General features: G+C 49.0%; 9 protein-coding genes across 9 annotated transcripts; 3 read left to right on the plus strand and 6 right to left on the minus strand.

The window, feature by feature from the left end:
* Positions 1-243: 243 nt before the first annotated feature.
* Positions 244-1,936, plus strand: N7471_013217 (uncharacterized protein; the record flags this gene model as incomplete). Its single annotated transcript, XM_057285936.1, has 4 exons — positions 244-428; positions 509-908; positions 959-1,300; positions 1,358-1,936. 4 exons carry the CDS (start codon positions 244-246, stop codon positions 1,934-1,936), a joined length of 1,506 nt encoding a protein of 501 aa, XP_057129261.1.
* Positions 1,937-2,674: 738 nt separating this feature from the next.
* N7471_013218 (putative homogentisate 1,2-dioxygenase) lies at positions 2,675-4,487 on the plus strand (the record flags this gene model as incomplete). Its single annotated transcript, XM_057285937.1, has 7 exons — positions 2,675-2,794; positions 2,850-2,872; positions 2,945-3,119; positions 3,172-3,774; positions 3,832-3,994; positions 4,044-4,166; positions 4,225-4,487. 7 exons carry the CDS (start codon positions 2,675-2,677, stop codon positions 4,485-4,487), a joined length of 1,470 nt encoding a protein of 489 aa, XP_057129262.1.
* A 194-nt stretch (positions 4,488-4,681) lies between these two features.
* Positions 4,682-5,777, minus strand: N7471_013219 (SDR family oxidoreductase; the record flags this gene model as incomplete). The annotated part of the gene is made up of 2 exons (XM_057285938.1): positions 4,682-5,101; positions 5,151-5,777. The coding sequence occupies 2 exons, from the start codon at positions 5,775-5,777 to the stop codon at positions 4,682-4,684; spliced, it is 1,047 nt and encodes a 348-aa protein (XP_057129263.1).
* Positions 5,778-7,242: 1,465 nt separating this feature from the next.
* Positions 7,243-8,226, plus strand: N7471_013220 (uncharacterized protein; the record flags this gene model as incomplete). The annotated part of the gene is made up of 1 exon (XM_057285939.1): positions 7,243-8,226. One exon carries the CDS (start codon positions 7,243-7,245, stop codon positions 8,224-8,226), a length of 984 nt encoding a protein of 327 aa, XP_057129264.1.
* Positions 8,227-9,263: 1,037 nt separating this feature from the next.
* N7471_013221 (serine/threonine-protein phosphatase) lies at positions 9,264-10,556 on the minus strand (the record flags this gene model as incomplete). Its single annotated transcript, XM_057285940.1, has 6 exons — positions 9,264-9,336; positions 9,394-9,466; positions 9,520-10,053; positions 10,120-10,225; positions 10,288-10,329; positions 10,395-10,556. 6 exons carry the CDS (start codon positions 10,554-10,556, stop codon positions 9,264-9,266), a joined length of 990 nt encoding a protein of 329 aa, XP_057129265.1.
* Positions 10,557-11,094: 538 nt separating this feature from the next.
* Positions 11,095-12,362, minus strand: N7471_013222 (proteasome inhibitor PI31 family protein). Its single transcript, XM_057285941.1, has 2 exons — positions 12,106-12,362; positions 11,095-12,053 (listed from the first exon to the last, which is right to left on the minus strand). The coding sequence occupies exons 1-2, from the start codon at positions 12,287-12,289 to the stop codon at positions 11,128-11,130; spliced, it is 1,110 nt and encodes a 369-aa protein (XP_057129266.1). The 5' UTR covers positions 12,290-12,362; the 3' UTR covers positions 11,095-11,127.
* Positions 12,363-12,587: 225 nt separating this feature from the next.
* N7471_013223 (acyl-CoA dehydrogenase family protein) lies at positions 12,588-14,237 on the minus strand (the record flags this gene model as incomplete). The annotated part of the gene is made up of 3 exons (XM_057285942.1): positions 12,588-12,924; positions 12,977-13,345; positions 13,402-14,237. The coding sequence occupies 3 exons, from the start codon at positions 14,235-14,237 to the stop codon at positions 12,588-12,590; spliced, it is 1,542 nt and encodes a 513-aa protein (XP_057129267.1).
* Positions 14,238-14,818: 581 nt separating this feature from the next.
* On the minus strand, positions 14,819-17,314 carry N7471_013224 (phosphatidate phosphatase App1 family protein; the record flags this gene model as incomplete). Its single annotated transcript, XM_057285943.1, has 1 exon — positions 14,819-17,314. One exon carries the CDS (start codon positions 17,312-17,314, stop codon positions 14,819-14,821), a length of 2,496 nt encoding a protein of 831 aa, XP_057129268.1.
* An 882-nt stretch (positions 17,315-18,196) lies between these two features.
* On the minus strand, positions 18,197-20,022 carry N7471_013225 (UV-endonuclease UVE-1; the record flags this gene model as incomplete). The annotated part of the gene is made up of 2 exons (XM_057285944.1): positions 18,197-19,738; positions 19,804-20,022. 2 exons carry the CDS (start codon positions 20,020-20,022, stop codon positions 18,197-18,199), a joined length of 1,761 nt encoding a protein of 586 aa, XP_057129269.1.
* Between the last annotated feature and the right edge of the window lie 1,102 nt (positions 20,023-21,124).

Raw genomic sequence — 21,124 nt, forward strand, 5'->3', positions numbered from 1 at the left:
AAAAACAGAATTCAAGTAATGAATAGTAGTCCTATTAATTCAGCTGCACAAGAAGAACTCCCCACATATGTTCCCCGCAGCCCCACGAAGATTATGGACGTGCTAGCATACTTAGGTTGGCTCGGGACTTGTTTGAAGGACATCAGCCGTGACTATGGAGTATGTCACCTACCAACATTAAAAAGTTGTCCGAGGTTCCCAATCTGTTTTTGTTATCTAGTTCTAAACTTCTAACCGTTTAATATGGTGACTCCTGAAATCCAACACTTGGTCCTGAATGCCACGTTCAAGGGCATCCAGCGTGATGATCAAAATGTACCCGTTCATCAATTCCTAGGTATAAAATATGCCAGCATCCCGGCACGATTCGAGAAGGCCGAGCCTGTGCGCGGTTTTGACGGAGCCGTTGTTGATGCCTCGAAATATGGGTAAGCTGCATTCACACTACAAGACAGACATAACCCACGCTCGGGATACAACTAAAACCATACACTGACATTTGATACAGTCCAGTATGTCCTCAACCAGTTGTGGATGTCCGCCATCTCCTCCGTATTCCAGAGGACTTCGCCATTGTCCCGGAAGCAGCGGACGAATTTGAATGCCTGAATCTAGAGATTACATGTCCTCCAAAGTCTTCCATAACAGGCCCTATTCCTGTTCTCGTCTGGATACATGGCGGCTCTCAGATCGTCACATTCTGCTCTGCTGCCTCCAAGATTTGTGACCCGACCAAGATTGTTGCAGATTCTATCAAGACAGGCAAACCCATCATCTTTGTATCGATCAATTACCGCCTAAATATCTTCAGTTTTGGAGATGGGAAAGAAAAGAACCTGGCCCGGAAAGATCAGCGTCTGGGTATTGAGTGGGTGCGACAGAATATCGCTGGTTTCGGGGGTGATCCTGTAAGTCATATACATCCTGCGAATATGTGACTAGTGCTCATTGCGCGTAGGAAAATATCACGTTGTCGGGCGAAAGTGCGGGGGCTATCTATACCCATGCTCATCTCATCACTGGCCCTCCTGTGAAAAGGGCCATCATGGCATCTGGGACTCTTTATCTGTCCTCGCCGCTACCGGTCGAAAAGGGAGATGGTCTTATTAAAGGACTAGAGGCCAAGGTCCGAGAGCTTGGTCAGACTTCGCTGCGCGAATCCTCCGTTACTGTACTGGTCCAAGCACTGCGAGAGTGCAATGTGAATACAATGTGGATCCAAGAGGAGCCTGAACTGTCAGGTTGGGAAACCAGACCTGAGCAGGTTGAGGAAGTGATGATTGGTGATGTTGAGTACGAGGTACGTAAAGTCTTTAGCTGTGACTGGTCCTTCGGACATCGTTGACCAGTGACTTAGTCTGTTATCTGGCGAAACGGCGTCGAGCTCCTAGATGGAGAGACGATCGCAGCTGCATTCGACAACGATAAGCAATGGGGTACGCAGCTTCGAAAAATGTACCAAATTTTCGGTGATCGCCCAACTGCCGCGAAGCTGGGAGCTCTAGATCTCGTCAATGATGTTCGGTATACTCTCCCTGTCGAGGTGATTACCGACAAGTTACGCGCGGCAAACAAGCGAGTCTTCCAATATGTGGTAGACCAGTCTAATCCCTGGCAAGCTTCAAGTCGTGCACACCATGCAGTTGATCTGCTGTTTCTGTTCGACGGCGTTGATCTATCGTTCAATCCTGCGGCTAGCGCTGTTGGAAAGGAGATGCGGCAGCGTTGGATTCGGTTTGTCAATGGTGATGGACCTTGGTCTGCTGATTTGCGATTTGCTTTTGGACCTTTGGGTGAGTGCAAAGAGATCGATGAGTCGCAGTTCGCTGCTCGTCGGAGAGTTGAGCATTGCAAGGTGCTTAAGGAAGCAGGAAATGGCGCGTATATGCCTATTGTCTTTGGTTTGACTGCAGGGAGAATTAGTCTATTAAATTAGTATGTTAAACTATTCTAAAGTGACAGACCAAAATATATCCAATTCAGTGAACTCTTATCGCAAAATCATAATTTCGCTATTGTTGTGTAGATTTAGCCAGTTGGCTCAGCACCATCATTAACCAACAATGAACACCAAATTAATGATCCAACAGACTTCGGATTCGTAACATCTCGGCAGTTGAACGACCATCTTAATCCCGTCAAACTTCCACCAACACAACCCTTAACTCCTAGTCTCTCTCCACTAGCTGAGCCTTCACCGTTACTCAGCCCTTACTCATGTGGGGTCATCCGTCACCTCCTCATATGGGAATGATCTCTCTCCGCAACTCATCGCGCGAAGCTGGTCCTGCCGGGGAGCTCGGCAAGTCGATTGACCATCGCTTTGCCGATTTGTGGGGGCAGCGTCACTGCTGAGGCATCAAATGCACCAATATCGCGTGTTCAGCTGATGCTTCGTGGCCATGCCGGATCTCCCAAGGGACATCCGTGCCTTGTTGCATATTTCTCCCCGGGTAGACGAATCGAATGGGCAATTTTGTTGGGTGTCCTGCATTGTATCATTGCTTTTTTTTGAATCGGTGACCCCACAAGTTTGGTGTGATCATTTACGCTGAAGTACATATATAAGGGTCTTTGCAACCCCCAGGTTACTTCAGAAGACGAATAAAACAACAACTGCTTTTCTACTTTGCTCATTCTCTGTTTCCTAATTTCCTAGCCATTTATTATCAGTATGCCTTCCCCTGACTCGTTGTCGGATCCCGAGGAGTATCAAAAGATATTCCACTGGGCTGAGACCCAAAAGGATGGAACTATCCCTTCGTTCAACACCAGGCGTAACGATCCTTATGAGGTATGTTGCTCCATCATAATATCTACAATGAATCTGATTAATAACTCTTCTATAGTATCAATCCGGCTTTGGCAATGCGTACGTATCCTTGCATAACCTACATCCCCGAGGTTGACGATTTGAAATGTTCATTTAATAACCCTTGAACAGCTTCATATCTGAAGCAATTCCTGGAACTATTCCACACGGCCAAAACAGCCCTCGCAATGTGAGGTTCGGTCTTTACGCCGAACAGATGACAGCCACTGCTTTCGTCGCTCCACGACACTGTAACAAAAAGGCGTGGCTATATCGTGTCCGCCCTGCTGTCGCCCACCAGGGCTTTGTAAGGACCTCTTGTTCTTCATTCCGGGTATCAGTGCTAACATCACTCGCAGACAGAACTACCAGATAACAAAGATACCGAGGCAAACTTCCTTCCGTTGAACCCACGCATTCATGTATCCCCTACCCAGCTAGCATGGCACCCCTTTGATATCCCCGAAAGCGAAGAAGTCGACTTCGTTTCAGGATTGAAGACTGTTGCCGGCTCGGGTGATCCCACACTGCGCGAAGGCTTGGCTACACATGTCTACGTCGCCAACACCGGCATGAAGAAGAAAGCATTTGTTAACTCCGATGGTGAATTTCTCATTGTTCCACAGCAGGGAGCACTCGACATTCAAACTGAATTCGGTCCTATCTTTGTGCAGCCAGGTGAGATTGTTGTTATCCAGCGTGGTATCCGCTTCAGCGTCAATCTTCCAGACGGTCCCTCGCGTGGATACATCCTCGAGGTCTGGGGTACGCAATTCGAGCTCCCTGAGCTGGGACCACTTGGTGCTAATGGCCTCGCGAACGGGAGAGACTTTTTGAGTCCTGTTGCTCGGTATGAGGTAGCTCAAGAGCCGTGGGAAACTATTTACAAGCTTGCGGGCAAGTTCTTCCGGAGTACTCAGAACCACAGCCCATATGATGTCGTAGCTTGGCATGGAAACTATGTGAGCTTGTATCATTTTGGTGATGATATCGGTTCTCAGCCAACTAATGCCCTTCAGGTCCCCTATAAATATGACTTGACCAAATTCGTCAATGTCGGCTCCATCTCCGTGGACCACATCGACCCGTCTATTTTCTGTGTCCTCACGGCCAAATCCCGCGATCTCACCGCACCTTTGGCTGACTTCCTCACTTTTTCTCCTCGATGGGATGTTGCCTCACGTATGTCTGGTCAATATATTGATCCATGAACATTGCTAATGATACCAAGACACATATCGGCCTCCCTATTACCACCGCAATGCTGCATCCGAACTAATGGGTCTAATCTACGGCGGTTATGGTGGCCGCTCGGACGAATTCAAGCCCGGGAGTGTGTCATTCGAATGCGGCAGTATGAGTGTCCTGGAATTTTCTCATCGAATACGAGTCAATGCTGATACTTTCCACAGTGGTCCCCCATGGTGTTGCCTATGAAGAGTTCAAGGACGCCACCGATAATGCGCCACCAGCAATGCAGATATCCAAGGCATCGATTGCATTCATGTTCGAGTCTTGTCGTCCCTTCACAATTACTGATTATGCGTGGAACAGTGATAAGAAGCATGAGCATGAGCCTAAGATGTGGGATAGTTTGGTGGACAATTTCTCCAAGCACGCTAAGGAGGTTGATGAAATTTTGGCTAAGAAGGCGAAGAATCACTCTTTTTCGTAAGTACTCTAATACAACTTATTGTACATGAGCGAATATGAGGTTTTGTGACGTTGAACCTGATTATTCGAAATTGAACTGGATGAAAACCAAACGACCAATACGAATTACCCAAACAAACGTGTTATTGTGGAAGTCCATAATGAAGTTCCTATATCCGAAATAAAAGGTGCAGGACATTAGATCTACCTGATCGTTCAATTTCCAATCTTTTCAACTTCCAAAAGCCGCTGCACAGTGTCCACAATTGTGTCTTCAAGACTCCTCGGAGCAAACCCAAGGTCTCTGATCGCCTTGCTGCTATCTATACCAACTATCTCCTCACTCTCCTCAGTCCTTCCAGTAGGGAGGCGCCCTTCGAGAGAAGGGAAGTGGTTTTTCATGATATCAACCAACTGCTGCTGACTGTAGTTGCCGGATGAGGTCAGATATCTTTGATTAGAAGCAATGGCTTCTTCATAAGCTCCGATATGAGCTTTAGCTACATCTCTGACGTCAACGTAGACAGGGAATGGCGTCTCTCCTGGGGTGTCCAACTTAGCATCCATGAGTGCGCACACAGAGCCAAGAGAGAGGTTGGCAGACAGATTATTGGTTGGAATTATAATCGGTCCCATCTAAATCTCAGTTAGTCAGAAGAACTTGGATGGGAGGTACAGAACATACGATAATTGAGGGACAAATAGTGACGAGGTCGAATGAAGGCTTCTCATTCTCCATAAAATCCCATGCCGTCTTCTCAGCAAGCCGTTTGCTAGCAATGTATCCGACGACTGCTGACCCCTTGGCTGCCTCGTCCCAAGTTGTTTCGCCCCAGTCGTCTTCGGTATAAAGATGTCCACGGTCAAAGTCAACAGTCGCATCCATCATCGCGGCTACTGACGATGTCAACACAACCCGCTTGACATCTGGGCCATGTTGTTTGATGGACTGCAAGATGCCTCGAGTTCCGGATACAGCCGGGGTGAGAAGCTCATTAGTGTTGTCGGTTGTGGTAAATGTACAGGGCGAAGATAGATGAAACACCCCGGTGACGCCTTGGACAGCCGTGTCGTACGCACCCGGGACAATCATATCGGGAACGAGAACATATGAAAGTCGTTGGCTATTAGCAACATGTGCTTGGAGGACCTTCTTTACCATAGCCTTGGATCGAACAGTGACGCGCACATAATAGCCTTGTTGTAATAGCTCACGGACGACGTGGGATGCGAGGAAGCCGGAGCCTCCCGTCACCAAGACAGTTTCCGTGGAATCTGGAGCACCCCCGGAAGATGATTGAGTGACCGTCATTGCTAGATTATGAACAGTGTAATTTTAAGATATTGCTTTCAACTTTTGTAGTGATGTGGTGTTGAACTGAGTACTGTTAGAAGATTGTATAGAAATTCCATATATATGTACAAATTGCGCAGATCGTTTCCTGTCCACAAAACGTCAAAGGTATAAGGTCTCGTGTCACACACCGAATCACACATGGAGACACATCGAGTAATGAAGATCATGGCCTCAATCTATGGAGTATATGGTAGTTTGGGGGTGCACAATAAAATACTCCGACGATCGTTGTCCTGTCATCTGCATTAGAGACCTTTTCCAGTTAGATTTATTTCTTGAGTCACCACATATACCGGTAATGTTGAATTTAATGAGAGCACGGCAAATGCGAGGGGAAGATCGGGTATGTAGTGGAAAGTTACACAACAGCTAGAAACTGCACGCCTCTCACTTACACTATCGATGACGCAGTGCTCTACTCTTTCCAGCCCAATACTGGCTTGACGACATTCCTACGTTTCAATCCAGCGATTGTCTTTGGGTGGTCAAAGGTTAGTTGATTAATTGGCAAATAGGTTTCATCGGGATCACTGACGTCAAGGCACTGCACGTCAATCGATAGGGAAGATTACTTTCGCGACACCACTGAATTATTTGCGGCATAGTTTGTGGCTATAGTTAGTGAAGAGATGCTTTTAAGTTCATTAAACTCCTATCTCTCCTAATGTCTTTTTAGCTAGAAATACGCAACTTCGCCTTGAGTATTTATATGCAATCATCTCGCAAAGTTACCTAGGTTCTTACATACTCTGGCAGAATTTTTGCTGTTCACATCTTTGTTACTGAATCAAGGAGGTGATTACTACAACGGGTGACACTCGGCGAAGTCTATATAAGGTTGTCAGGTACGGAATTAAGAAGCTCTGTTTCCAGGGTTCGCCTGAGCATATTGACTTCAACATAGAAACTAAAAGAAAACATAACAATATAATCAGCAACGTCCAGGAGACTGCTAACAGGTATTGTCTTTGAGGGCTTTGACCCTATAATTGTTTGGAGATCGGTGGTCGGCGTTTCGGCGTCCGTCCAGGCGAATTCGGGTAGCGAGGGACCCCGACACCGACAGCTCCAATTCACATATGGTGTTGAATTTGGCTGAATAGGAGATAATCACAGATTTGTCGCGTCGAATGGAGCCCGACCTGCGAAGTCTGAGCTTTTTTCAAAGAAAAATTTTAAAAGCTTAGCGACTGAACTATGTAAGGTATAATAATACTTGGGGGACCACTTGTACATCGTATATTGTATAGACTACATTCTTCCCTTCAATTGTTCTGCAGGCTCATACCAAAAAAAACCCCGAATCTTTGACAGAATCACATTCTTTACACTCTTAATCGAAGCAAGGAAATATACCTAAACATCAAAGTTTGTGCTCCAACCCTCTGCCCTACAGCCAACCCTAACAAAACCCTAGAAAATGGGAGGACCTTATATGCCTAAAACGGCCTCAATGGGAGGCCGACCAACAATCCCCCTCGATGTCCCAATATGCGCCGTCTTCCTGGCCCTTTTCATCACCGGCGCCGCCTGCCATATGACCCTATTCCGTCGCAACCTCGCAAAAGGCCACAAATTCATTCCATCGGCCGCAACATTCGGTTTCTGCATGTCGCGTATCCTCGCAAACATCATTCGCATCGCCTGGGCTTGTCACCCAACAAACGTTAGACTCGCGATTGCAGCACAGATCTTTGTCGCAGCGGGCGTGTTGCTGCTTTTCATCTTGAACTTGCTATACGCACAGCGTATGTTCCGAGCTGTCTACCCAGTCCTCGGATGGTCCCGACCAGTATCTTGGGCATTTAAAGCACTATATGCTCTCGTTGTGGTGACTATCATTATGGTCATCACTTGTGTTATTCAGAGTTCATATACTCTCAACTCGAACACCCTTCGCATCGATCGCGATATCATGCTCTACGGTCAGACATACTTCTCCATCATCTCGTTCCTACCGCTTCCTCTTGTATTACTTGTCCTTCTGTCTCCAAACAGAAAGCGAATTCAAGAGGTTGGTTCTGGTAGCTGGATCGTCAAAATCTTCATCGTCGGACTTGTCAGCTCATTGCTCTGCCTTGGAGCATCATTCCGTGCCGGCACCACTTGGATGCCACCTCGTCCTATCACCGACCCAGCCTGGTATCACAGCAAGGCCTGCTTCTATATCTTTGACTTCACTATTGATATTTTGGTGGTGGCTATCTTCTTCGTCGGCCGTGTTGACCAGCGATTCTGGGTTCCGAATGGAAGCTCGAAAGTGCGCCACTATCGACGAGATGGGGGTAGTGAGAAGAACGCGCAAGCTGAACAGAATGGAATTCCTCTTCCGGCTCATGATGAACGGGACATCGAGAGTCGGGGCAGCAGTATATCTCAGGGGTTGAGCGAAGAAACAAAATAACCCAAGATCACCTCATTGCATTTCAAGGTGTACATCATTTGAGCTCCAGGTTGTGCTAATATCCACATTATAACATTAATGGATATAGCCATCTTCTATGTATAATATAATTCATGTTAGACAATCAATGAAGTTATGAATTGACTTTATCCTCAATTCGATGTAGGGAAACCTGACAGAGGTGTTTCCTTATAGATCGACGACGATTCTAACATCACCGGCTTAATAGACTTCCCAGACACGGTCGTATCTGTATATTCGCATTGTGTATTCCCACGTATAGTTGCCTGGATTACTAGAAATACATATGCCGTCATGTGTTCGTGAACTAGAAGAGCCACTTTCCGAAGGCGATATAGCACTTATTCGAGGCACGGAAGAGGTTGATGCACATATCCTTAGATCCTCCAGAGCTAGGTGGGCTATCGGACTTAGATCATCAGAACTTTGAGCTATCCCTCGTTGGCCTGTTCTACCAGTACATAGAAGGTTCAGGCGGCCGTTTGATGCCGCGGTGGGGTTTCATCACGTTGCTGATACTCGCAATGGTTTCGAGAACGTCTGCTCTCAGATTATGAACTTTGTTCCTGGCAAAAGAAGCCGGGCACCAAAGCAACACCCAGCAATGATGAGAACCTCGCACTAGCAGTGAAGAGACGTCTGATCTCAATGGAACTTCTAACACTTATAAAGCTGTCGGCAGCGACCAACCATCTAGTGCCAGTTTAGCAAGGGAATATTGAATTCCAGCCTTCTATGCATATGACTCAGCTCTAGCGATACCAACGAGAGAGCCCTGTTACCTCAATTAACCAGATAATGGTATTAACCCGCAATCCAGAATATACCCTGGGGACAGGGCATTCCTATAGTCTCATGGAACTGGGTCTTACAAATGGTCTTTTATTTTCATGATTGGTATCAACAAGTGGCCAGGCATCGAACCATACAGAATTAAGTAGGCGAGAGCCCTGTTCGATTGCAACCCCCATTCTCCGCCAGTCCAATTGCCTTTAGAAGGACAAAAATGAAATCTATCAAAGGAAATAGTCAGGTGTGCGCCTCGATACCATAGGTTCTCCCGCTCGGGGGCAAGGGTCGAATTGTAGGCTGGATAATGTCAGTAGGATATCCAAAAAAAAATGATAAAACTGCAGGTGTGCTCACAATGTGTATTTCAAATGCTCGTCAATCTCCATAATGGCGGCCTGGTTGCCGCAGCGGTAACAGTAATTTGGTGCTGTAGTCTGGTTAGTGTTTTTGGTCCATCAGGTCTAGAGACGAAAAATATACCTGAGAAAATAGTGACCACGTTCCGATCTTGCGACCAGTTATATCCTTCCATCACCAATTGATGGGCACGTGCCACAAGAGTCAAGCCATTGTTGTGGTTGAAGGCTTCGGAAATGTCCTGTCCGAACGTGTATCCAGCACCACGGGGAGAGATTCCCCATCCACATCGGTCATCGGGATCACTCCAGAGCAAGTCACACATGGGACCCTCGTGGGGAACTTCTTGGATACGATCAAGCGACCGGATGTTGTCGAGAGTGTCAATGGACGGACTCAGTCCACCGTGAAGACAGAAAATCTGGTTTTCGATGAGAGCAGTGAGGGGAAGGTAGTCGAAAAGGTCGGTGAAGTATTTCCACACGTTGGCATTGCCGTATTTGCGGAGACATTCGTCATAGAATCCGTAGACCTGTGTGATCTGTCGGGACTCGTGGTTTCCACGGAGGATGGTAATACGCTGCGGGTAACGGATCTTCAGGGAGACCAGGAGGGTCACTGTCTCAACTGAGTAGTAACCACGGTCGACGTAGTCACCTATATCAAGAAAAAATTAAAAAAACGTTACCCCACAACGCGTTCATCCGACCATCGGCCACTCACCCATGAAGAGGTAGTTTGTATCCGGGTTAGGACCGCCAATGCGGAAAAGCTCCATTAAGTCATGGAACTGTCCGTGTATGTCACCGCAGACTGTCACTGGGCATTTCTGTTCGGATAGGTCAGTGGGCTGGGCGGACAGGACAACAACCCGACCGAGAAACAACATACCACTGGTTGCACATTGGATTCCTCCTGCAATACCTCTCTTGCCTGGAAGACACATAAACGATCAACTTGAATTCATCATTATCAGTCTGTCAAAACAAGGAACCCACCCGATCGCACAGCCGCCGCACATCTTCCTCCGCTAATTGCTTGCAAGTCATCAAACTCTCGATCCAGCCGTCCAGAGTCGGTATGGACCCGGGGTCGCTTGTTGGCGACAGGTGGTGTGGCTCGGGGGACCGCGCAGTATCGATTTCCATGTTGTTATCCATTGCGTTGGTGTGCTCAGCTGGCTGAAAAGGAGGGGCCAGCTGGGGAGGGGCGGTCTCGTGAGAAAACGGAATTCGGGGATGGGCGCAGGTATCGTGGGGTTTGGAAAATATGTGGGATAATTACGCTCCAGATGGAAATTCAATTAAAAGACAACTTCCCAAGATTGATTCAAGGGATAAGGGGATGGGACTTGGGAACGCGAGAAAGGGAGAAGAGATGAGAGTTCGGGAAGGTCAAGTTGAGAGTGGTGAACAGATGCGCCACACTTCAGCCACACACCGCTTTCTCCAGGGCAGGGCTGCCTACGTAATTATCAACTACGCCATTGTACAGGACGTGGGGTTTATATCCTTGTTGGTTTGTGTTAGACATCCGAAAAGATAATAAAATAGGTGTCCAGGAAGATGTTCAACACAATGCACTCAAACGTTACGGAGGAAAACACATCAAAAACAGCCATCCAGATATGGCTGTAGCTTCTTGTTATTCTTGTTAATGTTGAAATAGATTTAGGTCGTTTAGGAACAAAGAATCTTCTTCTTTGTTCCAGTCTCAATTTCTCATCACTCGTTAGATAATGTCCCCGCCAAATCCACCTCCACCACCAAACCCACCAAAGCCGCCCCCACCTCGACCTCGTCCATTATTACCAAACGGTCCTTGATTACGACCAACAGGTGGCTCACCAGGTCCTACAGGATCATATCTTGCACCGGGGGGTACACGGGGGTCATATCCACCATTACCAGCTCCTCTTCCACCGAAGAGGGGGTCATCAAAGGTAGGATGCATACCCCCGCCACTTGGACCAAAGCCAGGACCCATAGATCCGCGCAAAGGATCATTGGGACCTAGCCCTGCTGGGTAGAGATCTCGTTCCCCAATGTTGTACGGACTTCTGCCTCCAAGTCCTCCTGGGTATCCTCCTGGGTATCCTCCTGGGTACCCTCGCGGGGGCCGGTTGATCTCAAACTCATCTTCGAACCCGGGTGGGGCAAAGTCTGGTGGGTTGGAGCGACGGGGAGCTGCCGCTAAGGGATCATCAAATGGGCGTGGACGAGCAGGCTCCGGGAGGGAGCCTTCCCGGGGAATATCCGGTTGTCTTTCTTCTTGCGGCCTTGATCTGGATGGCTGGCTTGGATCTTCATACCCCTCCTTGTACAAACCGGGAGCGAGTTTCTGGATGACGTTGATTTTGAACAAACCGACCAAGTCGCCTAGTCGAGCTGGCGAGATGAAAACATCTCGCAGAGACGCAGTGGTGTTGTCTGAGGATGATAGAGGGAGCGCAGAGGTGGAGATGTAATCTTTGACGGGGATGTCAAACGAACTGGTCCGGTCATCGCCCAAGGCCAGTGCAAAGATCACTGCGTTATTTCCAAGTCGACTCACTTTGAGTAGGTACTGCATCGAAGACTGCGCATGTGCGTACCGAAAGGCAAATGTATCGTTAGCGTTCCATTCTGCGGGGAGGGAAGGTGTATCTGTAGATGTTTCTGGAGAAGTTAGTAAGAGTTTACCGATGGGGTTGGAACAGGCTTGACATACCTAAGTTGTGGTCTTCACTGAGACCGACAAGTCTGAAATCAACTGCTACCATGCATGCATGGCCGATCAAAGCCACAGCCTCATATGGTGTTTTGAGACTCGGCTGTCTGTCACCTGCGGGCTGGATAGCTTTCACAGCAAGGTTGAGGATATTATCCTGGTGAAGGGCATCCGCTGGAGCCATTTTTGATAAATTTTGTATATTTCAGACGTGCAATACTTGATGACAGAGAGTTTGGAATATCTTGGGAGATGGGGTGATGATGCGGCTCACTGATGCCCAAGGTGACCTCACTTGGAGCTAGCTGCCTTGGGAAAGCTGTGGCGTCGGAACAAAGATACCCCGCACCAGCTATCTGCCCCACTTGCCTTTTCTATTTTTGGCCAAGCCGAGAGCTGCATACAAAACATACAACTTGAAAGCACTGTCATGTTTATGGGTAGAAAATTCGACTGATATATTCGCTCAAGAAGCTTCTCCTCTATAACATCGACTTCGGGAAATCCTTCATTGCCTGTCGCACTCCCAAATCTGCCAAAATCTCCTCAGTTCCACCCAAGATGGAATCGAACTTGTATGTGCGATGGAACATCTCAATGACCTTGCCCATTCCAGACTGAGTGATACCACGACCACCGAAGATGTTCGTAGCGAGACTGGCAATCTCGCCTGCGGCTTGGGTACAGTGTGACTTGAGCAGACCGATAGGTCCACCCAGATGCTTCGCTTGCTGGGCGTATGTCATGTTGCACATCTGGTAGGCGATGGATTCAAGCCATGCCTGGTTAGATTCGGCGAGGGAGATCATGCGAGCGATCCTGTTGGGTGTTAGAAGAGAAATATCGGCAGCGAATGATATAAAAGACTCACTTCTGACGAATAACCGGTTGTTCAATCAGCTTCTTGCCAAAGACGATGCGTTGGTTGGACCATTTCATTGTCTCTTCCACAACCATCATTGACATGCGGACCACGGCGGCTACCATCATAAAGCGCTCGTGGTTGAAGTTGCTCATGATAACGATGAAACCTTTGTGCTCCTCGCCAAGGAGGTTCTCAACTGGAACCTTGACATTCTCAAACGACACGAAAGCAGTGGCAGCGGCAGTGGAATATGAGGTCTTGATCTGCTTGGTCTCAACACCCTCACCGCGAGGAATCAAGATCACCGAGAAGCCCTTCTCGGTACGGCAGCCAGTGACAAAGTAGTCGGCGAACATGCCGTTTGTGATCCATTTCCTAAACTTTGTTAGCGCAAATCTCCTAATCAAACCAGCAGATGTGATCCGACTGACTTTGTTCCGTTGACAATATAATGTTTCCCATCAGGTGTCTTCTCTGCAGTAGTCTTCAGACCCGCCACGTCGCTACCAGCAAAGGCCTCCGTGATAGCCAAACACGTCTTCTTCTGACCCGACAAGACCTCGTTATTGAGGCGCTCCTTGAGTACAGGATCATGCAGCCATTGCTGGACAGCTGTCAAACTAATAGCCATACCGGCCATATTGCCATCCTGGAAGCCTCTGGCATTGGCACGGACCAACTCCTGTACTATAATCATATCGTGGAGATAATCAAACTCCTTTCCATCGACAACTCCACCAAGTAAGGTACGGTTGTGCAGATGCTTTCCAGGACCCAGTCGCATAGCAAGAATGTTCGTCTCGGCCATTCGGTTGATTAGCTCTTGGCTGATGTAGGTGCCATCCTGCTCCTTCTCCTGCGCTTCGGGCGTCACATATTTATCCGTGAACTCCCGGATGGCCTTCTGCAGGCGTCGGTGGCTCTCCTTATAGTAGGGGGACTTGAACTGGGGTCGCAGCCATAGGGGTTCTGCGTAGGGCACGGGGCTCAAAGCTCCGGGGAAGGGCAGGATGACCTCGGGCTTTTCGCCTTCGACGACACCAATGCAAAGCTGGTCACGGTATTTCTCTAGCACCTCCTGCCGGTGCAGGTTGTAGAAATCGGATGTTGCGTCCTGGCCAGCAACCTGAGCAAGAACGACAGCACCACCGGGGTGGGCGTCGACGAAATCGGTCAGATCATAGACTTGGTGGTCGATGATGCACCAGAGGGATTCCTCGGTGTTGTGCTTTGCGACCTCCGCGCGCGTGAGAGTTTCCGACGGCATGTTTTAGTATAGAGAAAGGGGAGAAGAATGGGGGGCTAAGAGTATAAAGTAAATACCCCAGATTATAAGTCGCCAATCATGCAACTGCGGTTTCAAATTGAGCCGAGGCCCGAGAAAATGTGATGTCAGCATCGTCGGAGTTCTTGGCTGTAACCCCAACAGTCTACCAACGAGGACCTCGGGATCAGCTTCCGATTACTGATCGGCCGACCGTACGATGTATAATTGATGTTTTCGCCAATGGGGGGCTGTTGAATTATAATCGCCAAGGGCGTTTATAATGTCCTCGACCAACCGTGGACATATGACCGGTGCATGTCAGTTTCAGCTTCAGCTAGCCCCGGAGGGAAATAGCAACACAACATAACATACATGTACGATGTATATTGTTTAGGCAGAGAAAGCTCAAAGAGACAAGGCTTCATTCTATGTACCAGAGGCTATCATGACGGTCCGGTAGACTATTGATAATAACCTTGTTCGAAAATATATATTGAATCGCTGAGGATTACGAAGAAAGCGAATGGAAGAAAGCGAGTCTATTCATGGGCACATCTTGACATATCGTATGTTACACGCCATCAACGATCCCCCTTCGAACGACCAGCCTTGATATCTTTCATCGCCTGTTCCATTAACCACGCACAAACAGGCTGCGCATCGGTTCCGACCCTCCAACTGCCTAGCACAACGCCGTGATGTTCAAGCACTTCACTTGCACGATCCCAACGACGTCGCCAAAGCTCCTCGCGCTTATTTGGGAGTGGCGGGGGCGGCATTCCCGACTCCTTGGACCCTGCTCTCCCAAGGGATTGGTTGGATGGAGACTTTCGTAGAGAGGGAGCTCCCGAGAAGTTGAGTCGGTCGCTTGCATACTGGAACCCTTGGTATGCAGCCTGGGCGGCTGCCACTGGGTATGATTGAATGCCACTCGCGGGAGCCGGAGTCCGAGCGGGCGTAGTTGATGTAGTTGATGCAGTGGGATCTGAACTGGTTGTTGAGGACCCGGTGTTTGTGCGACGCGGAGGGGGGCGAGGCGGTGGTGGCTTGGCACTTGTAGCTTGCGATTGACTCTGAGTGCCTGCAGAACCATCGTCGAGGCCTTTGAGCCACGAAGAAGGAATTTCATTCGTTGATGTCCCAGCGCTGCTCTGTGAGGTTGAAGGCGAGGGATCCACATCAATCAATGAATCTGTCTTGGGCACTCCACGTCTGGGTGGCACAGGCGGGACTGGTTTGCGCCTGGGGGCCTCTCGTGCTGGTGCCGATTTTGAGTCTTTTTCCGGCTCATCGGAATGTGTAGCAACGTTGCGCAAAGAGGAAGGTCTGGAACTCTTCGCCAAATCAGCTGGCGTAGAAACCATGCGCAATGCAGATGGTTTGATTGGTTTCGCTGGGCGTGGCCGGGGAGTGGTGGGGTGGGTAAGCCCCGCTGGAGGTGGCTGATCGTCAATGATGAGATCTGTGAGATCAATCAGGTCCTCAAGGTCAAGATCCCTTGGATCTGGGTCATGATGGCCTACAGGCACTGTAGAGTCAATAGCGGTGCCACCTCGAGGCGGCAGCGTCGGTCTATTGGTAGCGGCGTCCGAGTGGTCCACTACATTTGGTGAACTGCGACTGCGTTTAGACTGGTCAAGATGGCCGACCGATTTGTCGAAGAACTTCTGGGTTTCTGAGGTCGTAACATCACGAATGAAGATACCCAGGATCTGGCCAGGATTTGCCAAGACAATCTCAGTGTAAACCTCCAGATCAGCTTCACCACTGTCGCCGACAAGAATGAATTTTCGTTCAGGGAAGTCGCGCAGAATTTGTTCTAATGAGCCCCGTTTCCTCTCTGCAGTGGGCTCAAAGATTCCTTGAAGCATGCCCGAGTACTGTTTGAGATGGAAGGAACCCGGGGGCAATCCCACCATCTTGAAGTACCGCTCAAGGAGGGGATACAATTGCCAGGGAGCATTCGACACATAGTGAATTTGCACACCATCACTAGCCAGTTTGCAGTACCAGTCGCTGACTCCTTCGACTGTAAGTTCATCCAATTCACGGACGAATGTGTTGCGGAACATCTCTTTCGCTCCACTGGCAATAGCAGAGTGCTTGACTGTATCATCGATGTCACTGATCAAACTGATTCCAACGGGATCAATGACCTCAATTGGCCTTGCGACAGACAGATCCTCAGATGCCAACACGCGAATATGAGTTGGCACAAAGGGCAGTGTAGCGCGGAGAGTAAAATGGCCTGATTCATCCGTCACGATATTTCGGGACTTGCTTTCATTGTCGTTGAAGAAGAACACCGTCACTGGCATGCTTCCAACGGGATTCGTCAAAAACGGACGAAGTCTTTCCATCAGATGGGCATTCGCCATAGATAATTCATCTTTACTCAATGGTGCAGCGGGTTGGTTTGTTTGCTCCGCATTCGAGCCTTTCCAGGCCGGGTCTGCTTCCTTTTCAGCCTTGGCGACTAATGTTTGGATCTCCTTGTCGATGTATTCATCATCTCCCTTCCCAGAAATCTTGTCGTTACTTTCATCATTTGAAGTTCCAGATGGCGTAGAGATTCCGCTCAGCTTCCTGGCCAAGGAAATCATCAACCGGTGCTTTCGGCTCATCGGCGATCGACCAGGAGAGTAAATCCAGCCACGCACGTCAACGGCCACGACTGCATCTTCAGTCTCTGTTGCATCCCAAGTAGGTGAGGAGGCATCATTATCCTCATGGGTTGCACCCCGGTATTCATCGATAGTTTCTGACCACGAGTCACGTCGCGGACGTGTGCTGGTACCGGTGTTCTTCTTCTCTGCCAATTTCCTAGCATAACTGGGGAAGACCACCATTTCCTCATCGCCTGACCGTGCAATTTCCACATCCGGGAAAGCACCGGGGGTATTGTAGTAGTCCTCGTCATGTTCATTCCTTTGCCCCGACCATTGTGAGGTATAGGTCTGGCGTAGCTCATTCGCCGCTTTGAAGTATTCGTAGACCTTCTTTCGGCGGCTACCAGGGGCAGCAGCACCATCACCACTTCCTGGGCCCCATGTTGATGAAAGTCCGGATTGCGACATTGAGTCTATCGTGGTGTCCTTCGGTCCGTGGCGGGGCTCTCGGATCGACTTCGGGTATCTTGCAGCTGGGCTGTTACCGGCTGCTGCAGTAGATTTCCACGGTCTTGACTGTCGCCGGGTTCCGAGAAGATAATTCACAAGGCGTCCGCCAAGTCTACTATCGTGTGTAGCGAGTCGCGCTTGTCGCTGGACAATCGCTCGGTAGACTCGCGATTGGGCCCGGTGTCGGAGCGCGGGCAGGGTTTCGTGCCGGATAGCCCAGAGACGGGATTGGGCTCGTCTGGTTGCGTGTGCGCCAATGATAAGACGGAGTATATGTGATAGTCTGCTGGGTCGAGGTTCGCGAGGGAAGGAGGGGAAAAGGATGGTAGGCGGGCGTCTGAAGAGAGAGGGCCTCGACCGGAGGATTGGCCAACGGAAACGTGATTTAGGCGCCAGGGTCTCGTGTGGGATGATGTACGAAGAAGGTAAGAGTGTTCTGAAATGAAAAAGCCAAGTCGAGTAAGGCTGTAGAGAGTTGATTCCCTGCGGGGAAGAGATCGGCCATGACAATGATTACTCGGATGCTCTCACCGCGTTGTAACCGAAAATTCTAGTTTAGTACTATATTTACATATAGTATTATTGTTCTTTTCTTTTATGTTTAAATTACTAGGTATAGTCTTCCAATGATTAAATATTCTATTCAGACGTATCTATAACTAATACGTTGTTGTGTAGAGGGGCGTACAGGTGAAGCCCATATGGAAGCAGGAAGCAGATGCCCAGGCACTTCGCATTGATGGAATGTATTTTGGATCTATAATCTAGCCATAAAGCCTCTTGCTGTTTAAGATCTGGTGAATAATCGTACACTAATATACAAGAACTACCAATTGCCAATTATGCACTGTCCTCGGTGTAGTTCACTTTCTTCGCACGTGAACTTCGCCGAGAAAGTGATATCGAAACTGGAGCACTGTCCAGTCCCACTGAAACCTCTTCAGTGTTTTGAGTCTCTTCAGATTCTGGGGTAGACTCAACCAACGAAGCCCTGCGCTTGCGAGACCTGCTCGGCCGAGGCGTGCCTTTCGTGCTCCTGGCGGCTTTTTTTACTGGCGTTTCTATCTTGATGGGTATATCTATGGGAGCATCGTCTGTGACAGACTCAATCTTACCCTTTTTGGAGGCGTTTTTCTTGGGACTTGGTGTAGCTTTAGGCTTCACGATTTTCTTTGCCGGTCGGAGCCATTCTTCCATGCCCTCGGGCCAGTAGACTCTGCCATCCGGTCCACCCATTCCGACTTCTTCGTCTGGAATAGTGCGAGGCGGTGGTATTGAGCCTTCTAGGTCCACGAAGCTCCCATTCTTCTTAGACTTTTTGGGTGGTTTGAATGGCTGGTTTTCGTCGAGGCGCATGAAGGGTATTATTTCGTTCACAAGATTGTGGCCGGGGAGTTTGAAGTTTCTCATCAACTCAAATACGGCTTGTTCTTTGTCTTTGGCCTCAATCATCAGGTCCATAGTAGGCGCACAAGGGGGTAAAGTAGTAACGCGGGCACTGTGTTTGCGCCGTTGGCGCGGGGTGATGGCGGGTGAAGTTTGTTCGGAATAATGCATCTTCTGGGTGATATTCTTCCGAGACCATGTTGCTGATATACGCTCGTACAGAGGTATGATGTCCTCGGTGCCTTCTCGGAGCTCATTGGCGTCAAAGATGATATTATGGTGATGATAGTCCAACACAAGAGGGATATTGAGCTCCTCGCAGATAGGCAGTAGATCGTGAACGGACCAGCTAACGTCGTCATTCTCCAGAACCAATCGGTTTTTGATGTCTTGCGACAACATGGCGTAGTTCTCTCGGAACCGATCCAGTGTGGCAGCCTTATCACCAAACACTCCACCCATATGAAGAATCATGACCGCATCGCGGTCCTGCTGCGGGGGAAGTTTGAGTAGCTGGAGCATCTCCGAGTGATACTCGAGATCGCGAACAGAATTATCGATAACTTCTTTCCTCGGTGATCCAAATTGAGTGAATTGGCCAGGGTGAACCGACACCCGGTGTCCGAGTTCTGCCACCACACGTCCTACATCTGCCAGCACCTCCGAGGCGAACGGTGCCAGCTTATAGCCGTATTCCTTGTGACTGGCAAATGGGAACATCTCACTGCTGAGTCGCATGAACTTGATGCCATATTTGTCGTTCCAACGAATTATTTTGACCAAATCGCGTACATTCGCCAAAGCCAGCCCCTCGACGAAGGCTTGTCCGCGTGCAACATCGGCTGGTTGGTCGCGGTCTGGACGATTCTTGATCGGGTGTGCGGGCTGGTCGGCATCTTGGAGCGGGTGTCGATTTTCGAGTATAGAGGCGATTCGACATGTTCGAGAACAAAATACGGAGGGTGTTGAATAGCGAAGGTACGTATTTAAACAAGCCTGTTCAAGTTAGAATCTAGGATCATCGAATGGGGGTATGCCATGCCGAGCACAGCAAAACTCACATATCCTAATCGACCTTTCCAGGGAAGGGGAAGGTAGCTGCTGTTGACCGGAGGTGGTCGGCCGAGCGCCTCTTTTAGCTCTTCCACATCAACGGGGATGTCTTCGTCTGATTCCGGGTCCAATGCAGCCTCTGCCTGACCAGCAGGTAAAGGTATATCTCCATTGAGGATATCCGCCGGCTTCGCCTCCGGCCCAGGCGTCTCAATCGCCCTGACCATATTTTCTGGATCTAGATATCTTGGTTCTGGGCCAAGATCCTGCGAGTACGCACGTGATGATGCAGACCTCGATGTATTTAGGGGATGCGCAACACTTTTAGACGAGAAAGACGAGAAGCGCAGAGTACAGTGAGCCGCATGACGAGCATTGTGGATTGGGGCGAGCGATCTGGTTCTCGCCACGCGAACGGATTCAGGTATTGTCAATGACGTATGTCGACCTTGTTGGCTAGCTTCCAAGGAGTGGACACGGATAGACAGACCCTGCAGCAGCCGAGAAAGAGACCGACACATTCAGCGGACTTTTGGAAGTAAGTCAAGGAATGTTGGGGTTTGGAGGAGTTCATGAGGGCGGGATGTTCCACGCGCTAATCAACGCGACTCACCGCAGTTTCACCGCGGCACTGGACCTATCAACCTCATCAACCCCATCAACCCCATCAACCCCATCAAAATCACAATTTGATATAATCATACCTGCAATCTCTTCAGGGCTTGCTGGACATTGATTCCTGATCTAAAACCAAAGGTTATATATAGAAAAGAGGCCTTTCCCCGCCTTTTTCCCGTCGTCTATCTATGAAACTGAAAAGAAGGACAAAATATCTATAGAAGACAACTAAAAGCACTACCAAAAATACGTCACAGGGCCGCATAAGCGGCCGGCTATTCCTGTATACAAAAGTGCAACAAATGAGCCCATGCCTCAGGACCCATATGCAAGCGCACCTGCCAGGTTGTACACAAATGTGCCGAAACGCACGAACCTCTTCATGCAGAAAGCGGGACAACCTGTCCCCCACTTGGTTTTTGCACGAATATAGCGTCTGCTCCGCTACTATTCAGGCCACATCACAATGTCATTGTTTGTGAAACCTAAATTCGGCGATGGGACAACGGTCCTTTTAGTCTGCAGGGGCTATGTTTGTAGTAAGTTGTACAACAGGCACGAAAGACTTGCTGTTTTTGATATATTTACACCGCCCTACTACATATGGACGATGTCATAAGGAGAAGCCCTTCTCTGCCCGATTGATCTGCAGCGATGTACAACAACGCATCTATATTCAGAGTTCACGTCGACCACCCATTAGTATCCTTA

This window comes from Penicillium samsonianum (genome assembly GCF_028829775.1).
Source record: "Penicillium samsonianum strain IBT 33392 chromosome Unknown utg000009l_segment0_segment0, whole genome shotgun sequence".
In the NCBI taxonomy this organism is placed as follows: domain Eukaryota; kingdom Fungi; phylum Ascomycota; class Eurotiomycetes; order Eurotiales; family Aspergillaceae; genus Penicillium; species Penicillium samsonianum.